The sequence below is a fragment of the Dinoponera quadriceps genome, unplaced genomic scaffold (genome assembly GCF_001313825.1).
Source record: "Dinoponera quadriceps isolate SergipeBrazil2010 unplaced genomic scaffold, ASM131382v1 scaffold1476, whole genome shotgun sequence".
NCBI classification, from domain to species: Eukaryota; Metazoa; Arthropoda; class Insecta; order Hymenoptera; family Formicidae; genus Dinoponera; species Dinoponera quadriceps.
Genome location: NW_014555863.1, coordinates 716,051 through 736,083, shown reverse-complemented (window position 1 = coordinate 736,083; position 20,033 = coordinate 716,051). Strand labels below are relative to the sequence as shown.

The following is a 20,033-nucleotide window of genomic DNA, read 5'->3' as shown; positions in this document are numbered from 1 at the left end:
TATTTGATAACTATTCAATCTTACCGCTGGAAAATAAAAGCCTACCTTCGTTAAACCGTATTTAAAAATAAAAGTCCTTCCGACTTATCCGTCACCCCTTATGAAGCATTTCGCGAGAAATTGTCGGCGGACAGAAATCGCGATTTCTTCCTTTGACGTTTCCATCGTGGAGATCTTAATCCAACGCGGTTAAGTTTTGCGTTTAACCCAAACGGACGATCTTGGAACGCTTCGGAAATTTCTCGGTCGTGCAAACAGAAGCTCATAGATGATCCGTGCATCGCAATATCGTCGTCCTCCTCTTCGTCGCGCGAGGACATTCATCTATGAACGCGTCATGTGAGACGACGAGGTTGCCCGGTCGCGACACTCGGCGTGACGATCGTTCGCAGAATAACAGGATACGCAAGCTCCTGCTGTCGGAGTACTGCGAGTTGTCCGAGACGATCCTGGCGGAGTCGCCGTTCGCGGAGACCACGAGGAACGGACGTGGGTTGCGTCAGGTCGCCTTAGGTCTCACGCCGACCAGGCTGATCGTCGCCGCTGACGTTCTCCAGACTAACCCCGGCTTCTTCTGCCCGCCTGGCATCGACGCGAGTATCGAGAGTTTCGAGCTTGTATCCTTGTATCCTCTAGAGTGCGTCCAGTTGAGCGTGTTCGGGAGGAGACGTCGCAGGACTCTAAAGGCAAGGTATATTCCTTCGGTAGACGAAGCTTTCTGCTGCGCTGCCAGCTGCCGTGCAAATGTTTTCAGATCTTCTGTCGAACTTAGCGATTTATATTTTTCCAACATGATTCAGCAGTCCGGCATATTAAAAGTATGCTAGAAAAAATAGTGATCGTGTAGTAAACATGTTGGAGAAGCATAAAACAACCAGTGTTATTCAGCGGGAAATCTTACAACAGTTGCAGGGCTGCTGGCACAAAGCGTTTACTAAGCTACTTTTCCTGCTGAACGCAACTATTATATTTGAATACTTTATATGCAGCGGTCTTTAACCTGCACTAATTCGACATAGTGCAGATGATCAAACTCGCTCTAAATCGTTTCATCGATCTTTTCGGGATGGATCACACCTTGTGATCAGAATGATGAGCATCACATTCCATCCGAATGCAGATTCGTCAACGGTCGCGCTAATTATTACGAGCTCGGTGGTGAGAAGCGCAGACTCCACTGGAAGATCTGGTGCGAACAGGTGCAACGATTGTTAGCGCGCAAGGTGAACGGTAGTTCGTTATCCGAGACGACGGCGGCTAGCTCGTCGAGCAGCAGCGCGTTGTATCTATTGTCGTCGGAGATCGAAGTCGGGGATAACTGCGACGCGAGACGCACGAGGCCGATATTCAGGTGCGGATTCATCGGTCGCGAACTGATTTCCGCGTCGTTCAAATTTCTAACTGATAACACGATAATCCGTCTGATGATCCGTCGATTCGCGTTGAAAATGAACATCTCTCTAATCGATTCCTTTAACGAGACACCGTGTATTTGAAGACCAGTTCACACGGAAAAGAATTAGTATCAAATTAAGATCAATATTCCCATATATTGAATGGATGCTAATTTTTTCCCCCGTGCAGGATATGGACACGCTACGGAGGTGCCGGCGATTACGTTACACCCACTTGGACGGAGAAAGACTTGTACCTCGGGCCGGCTTACAACGAATTAGTGAACGGTCATTACACACCTGTCCCGATAAGATTCGCCGGAGCTAGTCTGGAAGACCTCAAGTACGAGCTGAAGGAGTACACGTCGCATCGCGTCATCTGCGAGAAATCCTGCCGAAGTTGGCCGTGTCAGAAGTTCGGCACTCGGGCGAGATCGCAACGCGCCAACGGGCTCTGCAACGTTCTCTTCGTGAGGAGTCACAAGGCGCGTCGTTGCGAGCACATCGCGAGCTGCAAAAGCTCACCTTGCAACGTCTGCGAACTGGACGACACCGTCGGCATCGAGAAGCACTGCCGGTGTCACAGTAAGATCAGTTGGATTCGCACGAAACGCCAATTTTTTTCGGAAAATATTTAAAAAATATCACCAAAAAAGTGCCGATTCGGAAATTATAAAATAAGTACAAATAATTTACAAATCTTACGATTACAAATTTGACGCAGAATCAAAAGAATCACGAATTATGGAAAATCAGAAGTTATAAAGTAAAATAATAAAACAAAGAGGGATTTCGCGAAACGAGTGCAATTCGTACTTAATTATGAATACAAATAGAAACATTTCAAACCGTCCAGGGCATCCGAGTTCGCCGCCCGAGGAGGATTTCAGAGAGCACACGGAAGGCAAGTACGGAAGAAATGCGCAGCAGCAGCGTCGGAAAGGACCCTTGACGTCGAAAGTGTCGCGTTTCGGCCTCGGTGTGCCGGAGAAATGCCACTCCGGACTGATACTCGGGCCTTATCGCGGCGATCACGTCGAGATCTCCAAGGTCGACGAGCGCAACATCACTGATTCTCCCGAGTTGGTCGAGAGCGGTGTGACGGTGTGGGAGGGTGGCTGCGAATCGTCCAAGAACCGGAGGCATCCGCGGAGATACGCCTTCGCTTCGGCGGCGCACTTCCTTCACGCTCTCGGGCCGTGGTCCGTGCAACCCGGCGAGCGCGATTCCGTGCAGACTTTGCGATCGTCGAGCGCGGTCAACATTCGCAAGCATCCCTCGGATCCGGAACTGAGACTGCCTTTCTCGCGTCGTCACTTAACCGCCAGCGTCTCCTGCGCCGCTTTAACGACCGGCGCCGTTGGCAGAGGACGAGTGACGTTGTTCTGGACACCCGAGTACTGGTACAGACCACAAGCTGCGGCGGCTGTCTACAGGTGATGCGGAATATCTGACGATATTTCTCGTTATATCGATCCTGGCCGCATTCCGATCCAGCTGGATGCCGAAACGTTTCTCGCTTTTCTCATTTTCATACGGCATAATATTTTTTTCCCCTCAAGCATCAGGTGTCTGAAAGAATCATAAAACTGCATTTATATGAAATTTGGGGTGAAACTTGAAAAAACGAGTTTTGGAGTAATTTCCACGAATTGCGAGGAAATATCGATCTTAGACCACTGTGCATTGGACGGCGGGTAAAGTTTTTGCGAAAATTTTGCGCATGAATATTAATAATAAAGAAAGATCCACGAAAAGCACCATTCAGGTGTTCGAGAAATCTCGTTTCCCGTCGCCTGCGCGTGTTCGTACGAAGACGTGATTCCTCGTTTCCCGCGTCACCACCTGCGTTAACTTCAGCAGGAAGTTCTACCTTCCGAGAAATTAAGTTTAATCTAACTCAGCCGTCCCAGTGGGTAGTTTCTTATGTGCGACGATTGCGCGACAGAGAGCTGAGGAAGCACTTGACGTCCCTCCAGGATTTCCGTCGCGGGAAAGAGAAGCGGACGAGGAGGAGGTTCTTCGGCAGACGAGGAGGTCAGAGCGAAGCCGGTAATTCTGAGACCACGATAGTGATGGGAAAGTCGAGCGGTCTCTTGGAACGCGTGTTGTCCATCAATGGTGCGCGCAAACGCGGCAAAGGCACGAGGGAGAACATCGACAGGTGCACGACGCAATTGCGGAAGCTGCTGAGGATGAACTTCCGCATCACTGTATGGGACCTGGACAGCGGCACATTGGCGACGCAACTGACGATGATCGATCGCGATCTCTTCGCGCGGATCCCCGCGACCGAGATCGAAGTCCTGACCTACCAGAGATCGTCTCACAACGCGCCGAATCTGGGCGCGTGGATCGCCTTCAGCCACAGAATCGCCTGTCTGACCGTCAGCGAGATCCTCGCGATCAAGAAGCTCGACATGAGGACCAGGATCATGGCGAGGTTCATTAATGCCGCCGAAAAGTGCTTCGTGCTGGGCAACTTTCAGTCGTGCAGGTCCATCTTGGCCGGTCTTCAGGCTCCGCCGATTCACAGACTCCGGAGAAGCTGGGCCTATTTGCGGACTCGTCACGCCAGCAGGTATCGGCTCGTTAACGTGCGTCTTTGACGTAATTTTCTATAATTTTAGTATTTTAATAATCATTATATGAAACATTTAATAATAAATTAAGAGGAAAAAATAATAATGAAAGAGGATTGTATTAATAATAAAGAAGGATTCACGAAAAAGCACCGTTTACGGAATTATAAAAATTAATTATTAAATACAACTTGTATATTTAATGTATATTAATTTATATATATATCTCCTTGTTTACAGTTGAATAATTCATTTTTTATAATAATGGTACTTTTCTGCGAGTTCTTCTTGTAAATATCTTCTTTTGTGCTACATAAAAAAAAATGTATGTTGCATACATCTCTGATAATATTCTTCAATTTCTATCCCTGATGAACACGCTGTCTTAGACATTCGTATTTCAGATACGAATCAATGGAAAAGCTTTCCAAGATATACAAGAGTCCGCGTTGTTTAAAATATCAGAGAGCTTGGGCCGCAGCGGAGCGCAGGCCGCCTTCCATGCCGTACGTTGGGCACTTTCTGGCCAAAGTTCTGGAAATAAATCAAAGTTTAAGAGAAGTCAAAGGGAACTTCGCGTCACTTACGGGGAAACGGTCAACTGTGAGAATCGCCTGCGATTCGCCTTTGTCCGTTGACAATAATAATGCCGCTGATCTTCCCTCGAGAGATAAAGAGAATCCAACGGGACTCAAGCAATGCCTAGCCAGACGTTTCCTCACGGCAACGTTAGCGAGGATCCAGTTCACGACGCGCAAGGACATCGTCAACAAGACCGAGAACAACGCTCGGGCACTTAGGCAACGATACTTAGAGCGCAAGTATTTCCACCGTTGGTGCATCGTCGCGTCGAAGGCGCATAGAGAGAAAGAGGGAAGATCGACGAAGAGTGCGGATTCAACGAGGAAACGGATTCTCGACGTGTCGATTTGGTTGATCGACTGTCAGAGATCCGCGCAAACTTACAACTTTCCGCTGCACTCGTACGCGCATGAGTTTCTCCTGAAGGCGCGTTACAGGGAAGACCGCGAGAACTTCTTCATTAGTTTCAAGTTGGAACCCCCAAACGGCAACTTGAATGAAACGTAGCGTCTTAATTTCTCGCTGAATCTCGAGGGGAATCGAATACACGACTCGGTTGTTGTGAATCGCAAGTACACGGACGCGATCTAATGTGACGAAGTATCGTTAAAACACTGGACGTTACCGATTGTTTGTCTAACTTGATCCTCTCCTCGCGCGAATCAATGATTCTTAGCCGTCCAATATTATATACACATATATTCGTGCAAATAATTTCTATATTTTTACTTAGAACACGCGAAGTGTCGTATCTCTACATATGCTTTGTACGATTGTTATTGCTACAGCGCTTTAATAAAAGGATATGATTAGATATTGCGCTTTATTTACGTTAACTGATGCGTATTCATTTTCCTGTCACTTTGTTTTGCTGCATTTCCTCGCCTCGCTGAGGAAAGAGGAAGGTTCAAGGCGGCTTCTTTATCACTGTTTTATTCCGAACATAGTGTATACAATTGTTACTTTACATATTATATGTATATATATATTTTTTTTTCTCTTTATTAAATTCATCAGTCGTAAACTTAAAAAAGTGTATTATGATGGGCGGAAGAGTGAATCTCGAACTGAAAGGTCGGCATCAGATTCTGACTAGATAACAACGCAGTTTCCGTGTATATACAGTAATGAAGTATACGTTGTACCGTTAACAAAAATTAGAAGAGTAACGTAATATATACAGTATATATAGAACAAGGGGAACAGTCTTTTTCTGGCACGAAATCGAACGTAATCCTCCATCGATCGTGTCGAGTGATCGCAGAAGCTTCTTTTTTTTCCTTCTCAATTTTGTAAATGTACAAATTTAGATGTATGTTGTATATATTTGTATCGTATATTATATATAATATAGAGAGAGGTACTCAATTCCAGGGAAGACCAGCTCGAGAATCCCTGGATGATTATCTCGCACGACGAATCTCTTCCTCTTTTATACATTCACAGAACAAATATATATGTATATTATTAACATTCAAGATCGCGAGTTAGAGCTTGCGCGGGTTCGCGCGACTTTCTCAATTAGAAATGAGCGTGCGCGCGCTCTACGAGGAAATAGATGTATGTAAGCGGTTTATCGGTTTATGCATAATAGGACTCTCTCTCTCTCTCTCTCTCTCTCTCTCTCTCTCTCTCTCTGCGCATCCACTTTGACACTAACACAAAATGCTCACCCAAATGCAGTCGCGTCGGAATGCGTCGCCGCTTAGCCGAGTCCCCGCGCGCGAAATATACGTCGCTCTCTATTCGACAACTTTAACGAGGTCACTACGCATTACAAGTATTAGAATAAAATTTCACGGAGTATCAAAATAATTATTCGTGCTAATATCGGAGCTCTCTTCTACAAATTGATCGCAGTAAGTTCGAGAGGAATTGTTCGTTTGAACGTTAACGCTACTCGACGACCCTCGATCAGCCGTACGCGAGCTTCGTTACGCGCGCTCGTCCGGACGATGCGGCTCCGGTAGTGGAGAGAATGTCGAGCAAAATCACCGCCGGTATCGTAAGTATCCAACGCATCCCGGTTTTTCTCCAAGCAGTAGCGGAGCCGCCTATTTATTACATCGGATTCGAAGTAAAGGCCGTAAGTAAGTTTAGTTTCTATTTCAGCGCGGACGCGCGCGACTAACCGAGGGTCTCGCTTCCGAAGCTTCTCGGGGGTGTCTTCGAGCCCATCATCGAGCCAATTCCATGTCGGAGGTTGATCGATCCGACCGACGATCCCTGTCAGCCGCGTCAGTCGAGTAAAGACGTAGAGTAGAAGCGTCGAATCGCGAAGCCCTCCGCTGCTGCTGCTGCTTCAGACCGCTTGAGAAAGCAGCCGGCATCATCTCGCCGCACGACGACTGCCCGGTTTAAATCACATGCCGCCGGGTTTCGGAAGATTTGTGTCGTACGCCCGGATCACGTCTGTCTGGGTCACCGAGCCGCCCTCCTCTTGCGAGAACGCGAAACCATCTGCATCGCGCAGTATGCGCAATAACAAAGGTCGCAAATCATTAAGCTCTGTCGTGAGAAGGTTTCGTTAGTTCGAGGAGCGTGCGAGAAGAAAAGGTCGGAGTGCCGTTAGTTTCGCGTCGTCATGCCTAATGATGGATGATGATCGGACAATCTCGAGTTTCTGAACTTTTTCCCTGCTTTTTTTCTTCGTACATTTCCGAGTGTCAGTCCATCGCTAGACATATGTTTGTTTCTGTGTGTGGCAGTCGCGTGAGAAATCTCGAAAGTGTCGCGAGACGTAAAAAAAGCGCTACTCGTCGAGATCCGATGAAGCGCTATTTATAGCATTCAAGAGAAAATCAGGAACGAGATATCTAATCTTGAGTATAATTCTACTGATTAAAAAAGTATAGCGAGATATATACATATATATATATATATATGTACACATACGGCGTTCCAGAAACGTCGCGCTTCCGTTCGATCGCGGGGAAATACCGAGAGATAGAAAAAGAGAAAGAGAAAAAGAAAGAAAGCGGATCGAGCGGGCGCGCAGCTTCTGGTACACCTGGCGCTGAGTAACGCATCGATTGCGAAAAGGAACATAACTTGAAATTATAATGGAATAACGGTGCAGAGAGAGAGGTGCGAAAAAAGTGCGGCTGATAATCTATCGAAGACACCTCGGCACGTGCGAGAAATAACTATTTCTATTTATAGAGACTTCACTCGTCGATAAAATAAAGCTCACGGACGGACGGACGATAAAACGAACGGACGGACGTACGGATGGACGGACGAGAAACGAGAAGCCGTGAGAAATGAAGCGCGCGTGCCAGAGAGAGTGCGGAATAATATATAAATATGAGAAAAATACAATAGAATACATCGTGGTGAAGTTTACCTAGTGAGAGAGAAAAAAGTCCGCGGTATATCGTCGGGTTCGCGCGTTAGGATAATGTACGGCTCTCGAGAAAGAGAGAGAAAGAGAGAGAGACGACGTGTTCACAGGAGGATTCGCCCGGGCGTCGCGCAAAGTACAGGAAGAATTTCGTGATTTCCCCGGCGTGATTCTGTGGTAAGGACAACTTACGTGATAGCTCCACCTCGACATTGACTCTGGAGGCGGCGTTCGAGCGCCTGGAGAAAACACTTTTAACGTTTTTCAGCAGCCTCGCCGTTTCCGTCAATCTGCAAAGCCGGGCACATTCAGGAATGATTTAGAGATTCTCGGCTGACCAAAGAACTCCCCATCGTCCATATCAACGCCTCTCTCAGTATGGCTTTCGACGAACTATAAATTTTCTCTCTTTCCCTTTAACTTTCTAATCGTTGTTCTGTACACGCACTCACGCACGCACGCACGCACACACACACACACATACAAACTCATATATACATTCACGCATACACACATATAATCTCGCTCTCGACCGACGCATTTTCCGAGTTTAATGAGCTCCGTAAATGTAATTCTCTTTCATTGAGTTTACGACGGTGTACAACGGACGTGTGGTAGTGAGTAGTGCAGTGTGCATCACCGTGCGGGAATCAAATCAAAAGTAGTGGGACGAAGTGATAATCGTACATGCAGATACAAGGCCTGTCAATTTACTCGCAAACGGGAAAAATCGATATGTATATGTACATACATATACACCGAGAAAAAGATATCCTCGGATTTAATAAATTTCATCACATCCAAACAAATTTTATCATTGGCATGCTGCGAAGAAACTAATGTTTCGATTAACAAGTACGATTGTTAGACTTTTCAACGAATATGTATCTTTATCTCAAATAAATAATTTGTTTAAAACGAAAGATCATTTTCTTAGAAAGAAATTATTTGTTTTATTTTCACATATTTATTGTAACCAAATAATATTTTACTTGGTTAAAAGACATTATTTTAAATAATATCGTTCCTTCTGTTAAATAATCGAGTTTTCTTGAATGAGACGATATAATTTTTACTCAAACAAATATTATTTCGTATATGTTGTTTCTATGAAACGAATTTCAGTCAAATAACAGTCATAAACAGAAATATTAAATCTAAAGAGATCTTTTTCTCTGTGTATGTGTGCCTCACATATATCGCTCACATATATACATTGATGAGATCTAATTAAGGCATGCGCGTTGCTCGCCGAAAAGCCGGCGGTGTTCGTACGATCGCGATTCAAGCGGAAGTGAGGTGAAACACGACCGCACCTTGTCGCATGTACGCTCATTTCTCCGTTGGGAAACTATCACGCTTCGAGCTGTACACGGAATACAGGTGAGGGAGCTGCGTGATTGCCATTTAAGATCGCCGTGCTGTGCGCTTTAACTCAGCGAGACATCGAGACACGCGCTCGGCATGCGTTCTCGTTAATAAATCGGCGGTGTGTTCTCGCTTGGAGATGCGAAAGATACACAAGTGGAAGAGCGCTATGAATTACATTACTACTAGGGAGGGGGGGGAGGGTACTTACACCTCGCGAGATCGGCGATGGCATGCACAGGCCTGCACGGGATACCACGGTAAGAGGACATATTGAAAAAATCAACGTATTAACCAACAGCAAATCGTGTACGGTGAACATTAGTATAACGTAACGGATGGATCATTAAGTTTATCTACAAGCACTATTATTTTGGTAGAAAGAAAGAAGGGGGGGGGGGGTTCTACATTAATGCTCCATGATTCGAAATTCCATTTGGCATGGATGTGGAGGTCTGAGTACAATGAAATTTAATTTAGCTCAATAGCGAAAGATTCCTCTTGTGCACGTATGTATACAAGGTTGAAAAATACCAAGCGCTATTGGGATTTATATTGCCTAAGGTTACACAGATACGCACAACGTATTAGACGCAAGTATAGAGATTAATATCACCCGATGTGATACCTGTGTTGTATTCTGATTAACATTAGTAAATAACGGAAGAACGAAATAAAACACATTAATATAAATTAATATAACAGGAATTAATTAATTAATTAATTTTTTTTCTTTGCGAATATACGTATACAATAGAACCCGTAGTCATTATGGCGCACTGTATAGCTTCGTTCAAAAATGTGTTATAATATGTCAACAACAAACAATTAATTAAATTACACCAGAGAAGTGCGACAGGTTTTATTGTGTATTATAAAACAACAGGAAGATAGAGTGAGCGACAGCTGCTATAATAAATATTAAAATTAACAAATTATGATTACATGTTAAAGTTTAGTATGTTATATTAAGTATCAAAAATATACGTAAATATAATATTCGTTTGTATAAAATAAAATATATATCCCGAATAAAACATAAGTATATCTCGGAATCCATGCAGCTGTTCGGACGTATCATTTACAGCGCATATATACATACGGGAAACTATCGTGGATATGTAAAAACATTGGTATAATAAATAAATGTCTTGACTAATTGAGAGATTTTTGTACTCGAAAAAAATAATGTGAGATTGGCACTATTACGATTAAGCACATCAGGCATCGATCGCACCGATAAGTAAGTTAACCCTAACATAAATCAGATATGAATTTTCTTGACTTACATACACTTATGTATATAAAAGGAGGTAATGAATTACTGATGCAACTTAACGTTAAAGCTAATTCAGATCATGGGTGTAACTTAGCCTTGATGTACTTCACGCACAATATAGGGCAGGTTCCGCTTAACGCTCGCGAGCATCGTTCTGCCTTTGTTTAATATCCAAGAGAAACAAGGATAGAACGATGCTCGCGAGCTCATCGAAACCCACTCATCGCGTAGAAATAAAGATGCTTACTGGTTATGGCAGTCGTGAAGGACGGGATTACAATGGACGGACAGGTTATTCAGGGTACGGGATACGAATTGATGCGGTTGACGCATGCTCTGAACGGTGCGTGAACCACGAGCCAAGTGCTACAAATGGAAATATTCTCATCCTATTGCGTCTTCGTCGCGGACAGAGCAAGAACCAACATCGACTTAACCATCGCGCCGTCAACTTCGGTCTCCTGTCATAATTCATATGTATCGACTCAATTACGAGATCAATGATATTAATAATAGCGAAAGTAACAGATTCGCCTCATGGGACCCTCTGTTGAGTTTATCAGTAAAGCGAGCATACAAACGGCGATGTTATTCTGTTGAAATGAGTTAGTCACACGCCCTATAATCACCAGAGATCTCAATATGGTTACATACATGCACCTAGATGTATCAAGAAATAAGAGATTTTGTACTCTAAGATTAATCAGACCACCCACGTAAGTTCGTTTTTTGAGACGTTTGTTATAGATAGTATACACAATATAATGGAGCCCGGATCTAGAAAGCCATGCATAGATCTTGGTAAGTCAACGCAATAAAACATGGTTTCTGGAATATTTCATGCATTAACGCCGGGGTATTAAAGATCCTCTTTAAGAAGGCACACACTATTAAATTCCTCTCAGGTGTAACCAAACGAGTTAGTGACAAACGGATACCGTGTTTCTCGTAAACTTCTTCTTTGCAATTGTCAGCAATTGCAAATTAAGTAACGCAAGGGTTTTTACAATGTACCTTCGAACTGAACGTTAGAAAGCGTCTTCCCGATTATTTCGACTAAATACACCCTCAGCATCCTTTATATGTTAGTTCTCGGCAAATAGATGGGAGTACTTACGAGCTTCTGTAGTCCTGATTGTTGAATATAACACCGGGATCCGACTTTCTAATTTCATTTTCCCGGGCTGCCTCCGTTACCGATTTCCACACTGTATTCTTCACTCTGATAAAAGGTAATTTTATATGAGAACAGGTAAAATACGCGTGTCCTGCCGAGTGCTTATCAGCGATAGCTTAGCATGTTATACTCACGCTTTTACTGTAACATCCAAAAGCAATACTGCCGGTGGTATTAATATAAGTCCCAGCCAGAAAACAGGCGAAGAGAATAACATCTTGTCATTGCCTAACATCACAGCGCCAACGTTCAAGACGGGCCAAAAATTACTGCAACCGAGAAGAAACGTATCGATGAAATTGTGCGTTATTGTTTGTGTCAACACACGGGTGTACATCACATGGTACAATGAAGAGGAAATCTTACCTATATATAAAAATAAATAAGAACCAGAGTATAATAGATCCCCACGTTGCTAAATGAGTGACCCATGTCCACGAGTTTATTATTAGACCTGCTTTCGCGCATACCGTTACTACAACATACTAATGAACGAAACGATATATATAAATGTCTCCCTTTCTCTCTCATAGAAATTCTCATAAATCTCTCTCGTACGATTACACAACGCGTAGAACTCACAGTATAAACGAAGTTCCCTAGTAAAAGATAACCGCCGTCTCTACCGTTCGCCCAAACCACATCTTGCGTGAGAGCCAAAAGTGGCAGCCAATAAAGCAGCGACGAATGAATCAAGGCGTTGACAATCCATATCCAAAATACCTGTTTGAACATAAATGCATTCATAAGTATCCAATTTATTAATTCAGTGAGAACCTGTCCATGCGTTTCCTTCCTTCTCTCGAGAAAATACGTGACACCGCCGAGCTCCAATTCTACTTTTCGCTTTTATCGCTCGTATAGAAGCGCACTTACTTTAATGTTGAAGAACGATTCGCCGTTATTCTTCGTCGCATACAGCCCTGGATGAGCTAAGTGAGTTTCCGCTGAACACACTTTATCGAAGAGACCCATAGCTAGTGGAGGCGCAGCGGTGAAAACCTGCAAAACAGGATACGTTAAAAGGTTAATTTCTTTCTTTCTTTTTTCTTTTTTTTCAAGATTCATAATACCGAACGATTTATGGAACTTACCACATTGTAAAGTCCAATGGACCATCTTTCAAACAGAATCTGTCCGGACCAACCGGAATAAATTGCGAACCATAATTCAATGACATATAGGCAGATGTTCTTGTAAAACGAATATAATATTAGTTTGCACATTCTACTATAATTCCAAGAACCGTGAACGAATAATAGTCGTTTCAGAAAACGAAACTGTGCAATGGAGTAATCGGAGGCACAAGCTGCTTGAAGACCTTCTACACCTGAAATACCTGCGAGAATCGGGGCGAATCGTGATGATTTTTTTTTCTTTAGTAATAAGAAATAATCGACTGGGATTGACATCGCGTTGGCGATAAAACTTACCGACGCCAATGTGAGCTTTCTGAATCATGGCTACATCGTTCGCACCATCCCCGATCGCAAGTGTCACGGCTTTCTTGTTGCTCGTAATTAAATCGACCACCTGGAAACATTGCAACTTTGTGAGACAGCCAATCGAACAGATCCCGCGTGTCGCAGAGATGCGGATGCAAAACGGAAATATTACCTCAGCTTTTTGTATAGGCGACACCCTGCAGCAGATAACTACTTTGCAGGCCGAGCACAATTCCAGAAAGTCCATCCTGATGTCGCACGACAGAGCAAAATCCAAGGTACTGCCGTCTATGATCAGAGCTACGTCGTTCTGGCATTTCAAGTCGATCCCGAAGTCCAGGCAGCGTTGGATTATAACTTCTCTCGTTTTCTGCAAGATTTATTTCGCGTCAGAATATATCCGTGAGATTGGAGAAGCTCGCGATTGTGTACTCACATCTAAAGAGGATTCGTTGATGATATACAGTGGCATCCCATGCGTTATCAATTTGCACGAGTAACCGATGTTTATAGCGGTTTCCTGCTTATCTCCCGTCAATACCCAGATTTTGATGTCAGCTTGCAGGAGAGACTGTATTGTTTCCGGAACCTGGCGAAAGTTAAATAAAATCATCGCGTGACTCAGCACGCGTTGACGCAGCAGCCACGAGAGAAGAATATCAGTAAAACACAATTCCCTACTTGATCTTGCAGCTGATCCTCAATTGCAGTTGCCCCCAATAACGTTAGTTTAGTCTCAATAAGATTCGCGGTCTCCTCCAACATATTCTCGCGATTACTCGTGCTGATCAATGCTTTATGATACGACTCGCGCCACCACTATCGAGAAGAGATTCCGAGTCAATTATCTACGTGTGCACACACGCGACGATGGAAAAAAAAATTCGTTTCTGCGAATATAGCAAACCTGATAAACGTTCTCGGGTATCTCGGCGGAAGCGAAACAAAGCGTCCGCAATCCATCGCTGGCGAAAGCTTCCAAGTGTTCTAAAGTTGCGTCACGAAAATCATCTATGTGCTCTTGGTCGAGATCGCTAACTTCTATAGGGTTAGTTGGTGTTAATCTTTCATAGATCACAGAGTCCGCCCCTTTACAAAGAATTTTAATTTTTCCCTCGGGCGTTTTCACGACCACCGACATTCTCTTTCTAGCCGAAGTGAATTCTATTACATTCAGTATTTCGTACCGTAGGGTCTCGCCTAGAGCCACAATTTCTACGTAATGTGGCGTTCGAGTGTCGAACACGTAATCGAATTTACGTGCCCCGTCCACCAGCGCTCTTTCATCTGTCATAAAAGAAGGGAAAAAAGAAGGGAGAGTGTGATGAGATAACGTAACCGCATATCGTCGTGATCGAAACGTGAATATTCGCGAGTGGCTGGGCTTATTTACCGGGAGATGCGGCGTGATAAATTATCGAGTTATCCACTTTCTCAGGAATAACCGTGTGGCAAACCGACAACATAACCATGAATTCGTGAAGCACCGCAGCGTGTTCCGCTTTCTTCTTGTCGATAGGATTTGGAGAGTCCCGCACCGATCTTCCTTCCATGATATCCTCGATCAACTCGCAACAAGTCTCACTCACACCCTCGTCGTCGATAACGGGAATTGGTAAACTACGATATATTCACGGTCAAGGAGAACACTCGCATTCGAGCGATCAATTATGGGTCAATTCATCTCAAGTGGTTACACTTATGTTACAATTATGATTATACTTGCAACACAGGTTGCTCGATCATTTAAGAAGAACTTAATTTTTTGCAAGTTATCACCTATATATCAATAATTCAAAACTATCAATATTTTTACTCGCTCAATCGGAAATATTTAAGCCTAAAATAGGTGATTTTTTTTAGAAAGAAGCAACTTTCAAAGCATCCTAAAAAATATGAGTCAAATCTCAAAAATCCAGCTTTTTTTGCAATAAAGTACTAGTACATATGTATTTTCGCAAAAAAAAAAGTATTAAGTTTGAACTATTGACCTACAGGGATAATGACTGACAAAAGCGGGCTTTTTTAAAAATGGTCGAGCAACCAGAACATTCATAATTGTACCACTCGAGATTGACCCTTATGCGCAGTGAAACACGAACGCATTCACATAACGAAGTCAACTTACTCGTACATCTTCCCACCGACCGAGCATCGCTTGAACTCCATTACGTTCCTCGTGAGAGTGCCGGTTTTATCCGTGAACACATAATTCACCATTCCGAGTTCCTCGTTTAGATTGCTGGTACGAGCCATCGCTGGCGTGTCCGTTTCCGCGTGATACATTTCTATGTCCATATTAATAAACGTCGCCTGGACGTATCTCACTACCTCGAGGGTCACTTGCAGCGATATCGGTATCAAATTGTTGAAGAGAATAATAAACGTCAAAAGGTTGTAAGCGAAGTTCTTTGTCGTTTCTTCTGCAATAAGAGGCGAAAGATAAGGCACCAAATCATCATTAAGCCGTCACGGAGAAAACAGGTTTTGCTGGAACAGCAAATTGTTCGTTAATATTGCGACAGCAGATAAATTCGTTACACGGGAAAAATAATATTGCCGTTGTAACAAAACGCCGTTGCTACAGCAATCAAATTTAGTTGGTCAATAACCAACTTATTTTGCTGTCCATATATCCAGCAAAATAGCAATTAGTACTCCCGCAAAATCTTCCAAATTGCCCGAACAATTTCTTTACCGTCTAAAAAAATGTTTTTCACGCGTTGCGAGAGGTTTACCGTTCAAACCCAAGTACCAGAGGCCGTGTTTGTTGGCGTTCGTCCACACTACGTTGAATATCGCGGAGAGGATGCATAGTAAAAGAAGTATGAAAAAGAGCATCAGTATCTGCGTGTTGATCAGCCGATCGAGGGTGGATCGCTTCAACGGCGCCGTCGCTGTATTATTCTGCATGAGCTTCGTGTCGTGGCCCGTGTATATGACCACGCCGAACACCCATCGTGTGTTCCGCAGCATCGCGCCACGAAGTAACAATTGATCGGGCCCTAAAGCTACGCTCCTGCGAAACAACAACGTTGCTCATGATGTAACCGTGTATGTTTAGATCACGTGTGTTGAGAGTACTAGCGTGCGACAAACGGAAAGTTTTCCTCGAACAGACGAACTTAACACGTTCGCTGCCACGTGATTCGTACTCGCTCCAAGTTACACTTTCCGTTTAAGTCGTTTTCATATTTTTGTTGTTTAAATATAACTGATAAAAATATGCCGTATAATCATGTATTTATGCCGAAACACCATCCACATTATGGAGGTGGAAGGAGGATGAAATAATGCAGTGGAATGGAATGTGTACGTGTCGCGTGCGTGACGTACGCGACACGTATGAACTCTTACTGCTTATTGGTCTCCCGTAAGACTCCGTGGAACTCGTACAAATGCCTGTTAGGCGGCTCGCATTGTATGTTCGCGCGAAAGTTCATTAATTCCGCGGTATCCAAAAGATTGGCAGTGTCGGGATGGGCCTGTCTGATCTTCAGGTTCGTCTCGCCGTCCAAGTTGGCGGTCTCTATGAAGGACATACCCTGCGGCTCCGATGACGACAATAAGATCAAGTCAGCGGGGAAGAAAGTGTTGTTGTGGACCTATGCATATTAAAGAAAAGCGATTCTAGCGGGGAGAGGTGCTGTCAACCGGGCATTGATTATTATCGCATCAACGATCGTGACGGAATGGCAACCTTAACTACATCGCCGACGGCCACAGCACGCCACTGTATCCACTGCCAGCGCCCGTCCCTGAGGACCTCCACCTCCCTCATGTTTATCTCATCGTCCGCTCTGTGTCTCTTCTAAAAAGTAGAGCGGCGGATTTTAGTCGCACGGAAGCGCGACAACGCGCAAACGGCAATTTCTCAACTTCTTAACCTAAGCATACGCACAATGTCCTCGACTATCTCTTTCAAAGCGGATACGCTGAGGATGAAAATCAGTGGCACCAATGTTGTGTACCGTCCTGTCGGGGAAACGTCTGGTATTTGCTAAATTTAAATCAGAAAGAATGCGTTTTTAATGCTACCAGGCTTGAATATAGTTCTCAAGGATGGGGTCTGAAGAAACTGGAGCGTAAAGAAACGGATACGCGCGCAAAAGAGAATTAAAATTTCTAATTCGAGAACCAGCTGGGAAAATACGAACGAAGAAATCGCACAAAGAAGGATTCGACAGTTTCAGTTCATACTGTATATTCGTTACACGGAAAAATATAATTTTGCTATTGTAGTGAAACCATAACTGCTATTATATAATTAATAAAACTTAGTTGGCATAACCAAATTAGCGAATTGTTCGTAATTAGAGCAGAAACAGTTTTGTTGCCAAGATATCATAATTTTGCTAAGTAAATTCGTCCTTAGGAGACACGTTGATTTGTTGTTGTTGTTAGAATAAAATAGTGCTCTCCTACATTTACTCATTTTCTATAGCAAAATAATTTAGATAATTCAAATAGATTCCGCAAATGACGATTAATATTCTTAACAAATCGTTTTGCTATCCGCATTAATAACTTACAACAGATTTTGCCGCGACGGTATAAAATTTGCTGTGCCGGCAAATTATTTTTCTCCGTGTATACACTCGTAATATTTGATTTCGCTTATCGATTCGATTACGCTTATCAGTCGAAAGTCACAAGCTACCTGCATAAGTGCGATGAACAGGAAGAAGCAGTTGCTGTAACGACGGAATTGTTCAAACAGGAATAACGGTACGAATGACAGAAACGAGTACTTCGCAGTGGTGATGTGATTGTTTTTGTATTTCGCGGGTTGATGCGGAGCATTGACAAAGATGACCCTCTCCTCGCTATCACCATGCTGCGTAGGTGGTTGATCCTCACCCTGTGAGCCACCATTTTCCGCCCTTATCGGACCAACTATAACAGAACGAGAAAAGTGGCAATCTGTTCATATCGTGCAAATTGAAAGCGTCGACACGGAGAAAAAAGATCGGTCGAATTAACGTGACAATGAAAGAACCGAAAGCCTTTTGATTGAAGGAAACAGAATTTCCGATTTTTATCATCGAATCTAATTTATAAAAATTAGAAATTCTGTTACCTTCAATGAAAACGCGTTCGGTTCGTTCGTAGTCGCGTTAATTCAACGAATTTTTTTTGACAAACCCAGTGGTCTTCCGCTACATACATTATCTGTTCAAACTTAACCGAGAGTCAGGCAATCTTCTGAATCACTTGTTTCGCAACTGTGGGTAGGCCTTTCCATGAGACGGGCTAAATGCGACCGGACTTACACTGTTCTCGGACCTTCAGGTATAAAAATATGCGCTCATTACCGAAAGGGTTGGCGTAAAAAAAGGTCACGGCACTTTATCGAGAATTCCGAGAGGACATAGAAGCGTATTCATGTCCGAGAAAATGACATTTTCCGAGGAATATAATAGATATTCAGATATATTCTTCCTACAGTCTCTCCTCGGTCGTATAATATCACCGCCCACGAATAGTGAACCGACAGTTGCATCGCGACACGAGCGAAGAGGTATACGTAGCGAATGATCACTATATGATCATTATAAAAGTATCATACGTGACATGGTGAACTTGAGAGATAAATAACAGCCGTAGGTATTCTCCGGGACAGGTGCATCGAGCGCGATTCGTGCGAAAGGCTTCTGTTTCATTGTCGGGTACGTCAAACGCCTTTATCGTCTATCGTATGCGAGAGACGCGATAAAGACGCAACAATCAGAAATCTTATTGTTATGACGTACAGTCGGCGTCATGTATGCTGTATCATTCCCTAGATCGAACATTTATAAGATTCTCTGCCGTGTAAATAATATTCATACGGTTGAAAATCGCAAAATAACTCGAATTACAATGATAGAGTTATAATGGCTCTAATTATATTTGTGATTTTGTGCACACGCCTTGGTAGAAATATATGCAGTTTCCTTAGACATCTATCCAGTTACCATTTAATATTAACAGATTCTCATTAGTTGTAACAATACTGCGTAGAAAATGGACGAGAACTTGATAGTGACACATCTTGATCGGGATCTTAAGTAGTTTTACTTCTCAATTACCAGACAGAAAAAGTTAATAAATTATTCAGTAACTTAAAAAAATGCATGAGATTTCTACTAGAATATGCAAGACTTGAAAATCGTGTAATTTTTATCTAGAAAGTGATATAGCATACATGACACCGACTGTATGCAGTAAAAAGTTTTATATTAAAAACGGTACGCTACAATTTTGTGTTACTTTAACATAAGGAATGTGTTAAAAAGTATAAATAGACAAAATGAATGTATTAATTTAACATTATATTTGTACACTTTTTAACACATTCTTCATGTTAAAGCAACACTAAATCTCAGTGGATCGTTTATACACGAGATTTTTTGCTGTGTATATAGAGTGTCTCGCACGAAGCGTTGAGAAATATTTCTTCGGAGACATTATTACATCGCTGGTAGCGAGACGAAATCGTTATATTGACATTCTTCAGTTCGTTTCAAAGTCTTTTGCAAGATGAATGGAGAGAGCCGCGTGAGAATCTCCCTCAGCGGAAGCGGCGAGGCAAAGACTCGTGTTTAAAATGGTGTCTTTTCTCGTACATAAATCGATTCCGCTCTGCATACGATAATGGGAAACGTATTTTTCCCCGAGATATATCACTATTATATTTTTCACGACGGCGCGAAAATAACTCGCTACGTCAATGGGCTATGCCAGATAACGCGGTGCGGTTTCCGCGGAAAAAGATGATAAAGCCTCTAATGGCCTATTGAACCGTATCCAGCCATGTTGTAGTTCACAGAACAAGTTTCTCTCAGATATGCAAGAGCTGTTTTTAAACTAGCCGGCTTATC

General features: G+C 43.2%; 2 protein-coding genes across 5 annotated transcripts in view; one reads left to right on the top strand and one right to left on the bottom strand.

Annotated features, from left to right (window-relative positions):
* Window positions 1-309: 309 nt before the first annotated feature.
* Window positions 310-6,818, top strand: LOC106745564. The gene is made up of 6 exons (XM_014621265.1): window positions 310-691; window positions 1,121-1,351; window positions 1,585-2,025; window positions 2,180-2,830; window positions 3,343-3,975; window positions 4,381-6,818. Exons 1-6 carry the CDS (start codon window positions 327-329, stop codon window positions 5,063-5,065), a joined length of 3,006 nt encoding a protein of 1,001 aa, XP_014476751.1. The 5' UTR covers window positions 310-326; the 3' UTR covers window positions 5,066-6,818.
* The window catches only part of LOC106745602 (probable phospholipid-transporting ATPase IA), a 36,834-nt gene continuing 22,276 nt past the window's right edge, over window positions 5,476-20,033 (bottom strand). For 2 of the 4 annotated variants that reach the window (XM_014621355.1, XM_014621357.1), the window contains 20 exons: window positions 17,831-18,066; window positions 17,072-17,170; window positions 16,871-16,981; window positions 16,528-16,775; window positions 15,909-16,189; window positions 15,299-15,593; window positions 14,564-14,790; window positions 14,078-14,457; window positions 13,852-13,989; window positions 13,607-13,759; window positions 13,343-13,540; window positions 13,159-13,258; window positions 12,820-13,064; window positions 12,602-12,727; window positions 12,308-12,448; window positions 12,092-12,210; window positions 11,860-11,994; window positions 11,666-11,770; window positions 8,094-8,191; window positions 5,476-7,018 (listed from right to left, as the gene is read on the bottom strand). In XM_014621355.1, the coding sequence (XP_014476841.1) occupies window positions 6,921-7,018; window positions 8,094-8,191; window positions 11,666-11,770; window positions 11,860-11,994; window positions 12,092-12,210; window positions 12,308-12,448; window positions 12,602-12,727; window positions 12,820-13,064; window positions 13,159-13,258; window positions 13,343-13,540; window positions 13,607-13,759; window positions 13,852-13,989; window positions 14,078-14,457; window positions 14,564-14,790; window positions 15,299-15,593; window positions 15,909-16,189; window positions 16,528-16,775; window positions 16,871-16,981; window positions 17,072-17,170; window positions 17,831-18,066 (3,533 nt within the window). In that variant the 3' untranslated portion in view covers window positions 5,476-6,920. Of the gene's footprint in view, window positions 7,019-8,093; window positions 8,192-10,116; window positions 11,010-11,665; window positions 11,771-11,859; window positions 11,995-12,091; window positions 12,211-12,307; window positions 12,449-12,601; window positions 12,728-12,819; window positions 13,065-13,158; window positions 13,259-13,342; window positions 13,541-13,606; window positions 13,760-13,851; window positions 13,990-14,077; window positions 14,458-14,563; window positions 14,791-15,298; window positions 15,594-15,908; window positions 16,190-16,527; window positions 16,776-16,870; window positions 16,982-17,071; window positions 17,171-17,830; window positions 18,067-20,033 lie in introns of those variants that run through there. The other 2 variants (XM_014621358.1, XM_014621356.1) reach the window with 2 other exon arrangements.

Coding starts and splice junctions, on each gene's coding strand:
- LOC106745564 (XM_014621265.1), top strand. CDS start 327: ATGAACGCGTCATGTGAGACGACGAGGTTGCCCGGTCGCGACACTCGG. Junction 1,352..1,584: donor CGCACGAGGCCGATATTCAG/GTGCGGATTCAT, acceptor TCCCCCGTGCAG/GATATGGACACGCTACGGAG. Junction 2,026..2,179: donor CGCCAATTTTTTTCGGAAAA/TATTTAAAAAAT, acceptor AATAAAACAAAG/AGGGATTTCGCGAAACGAGT.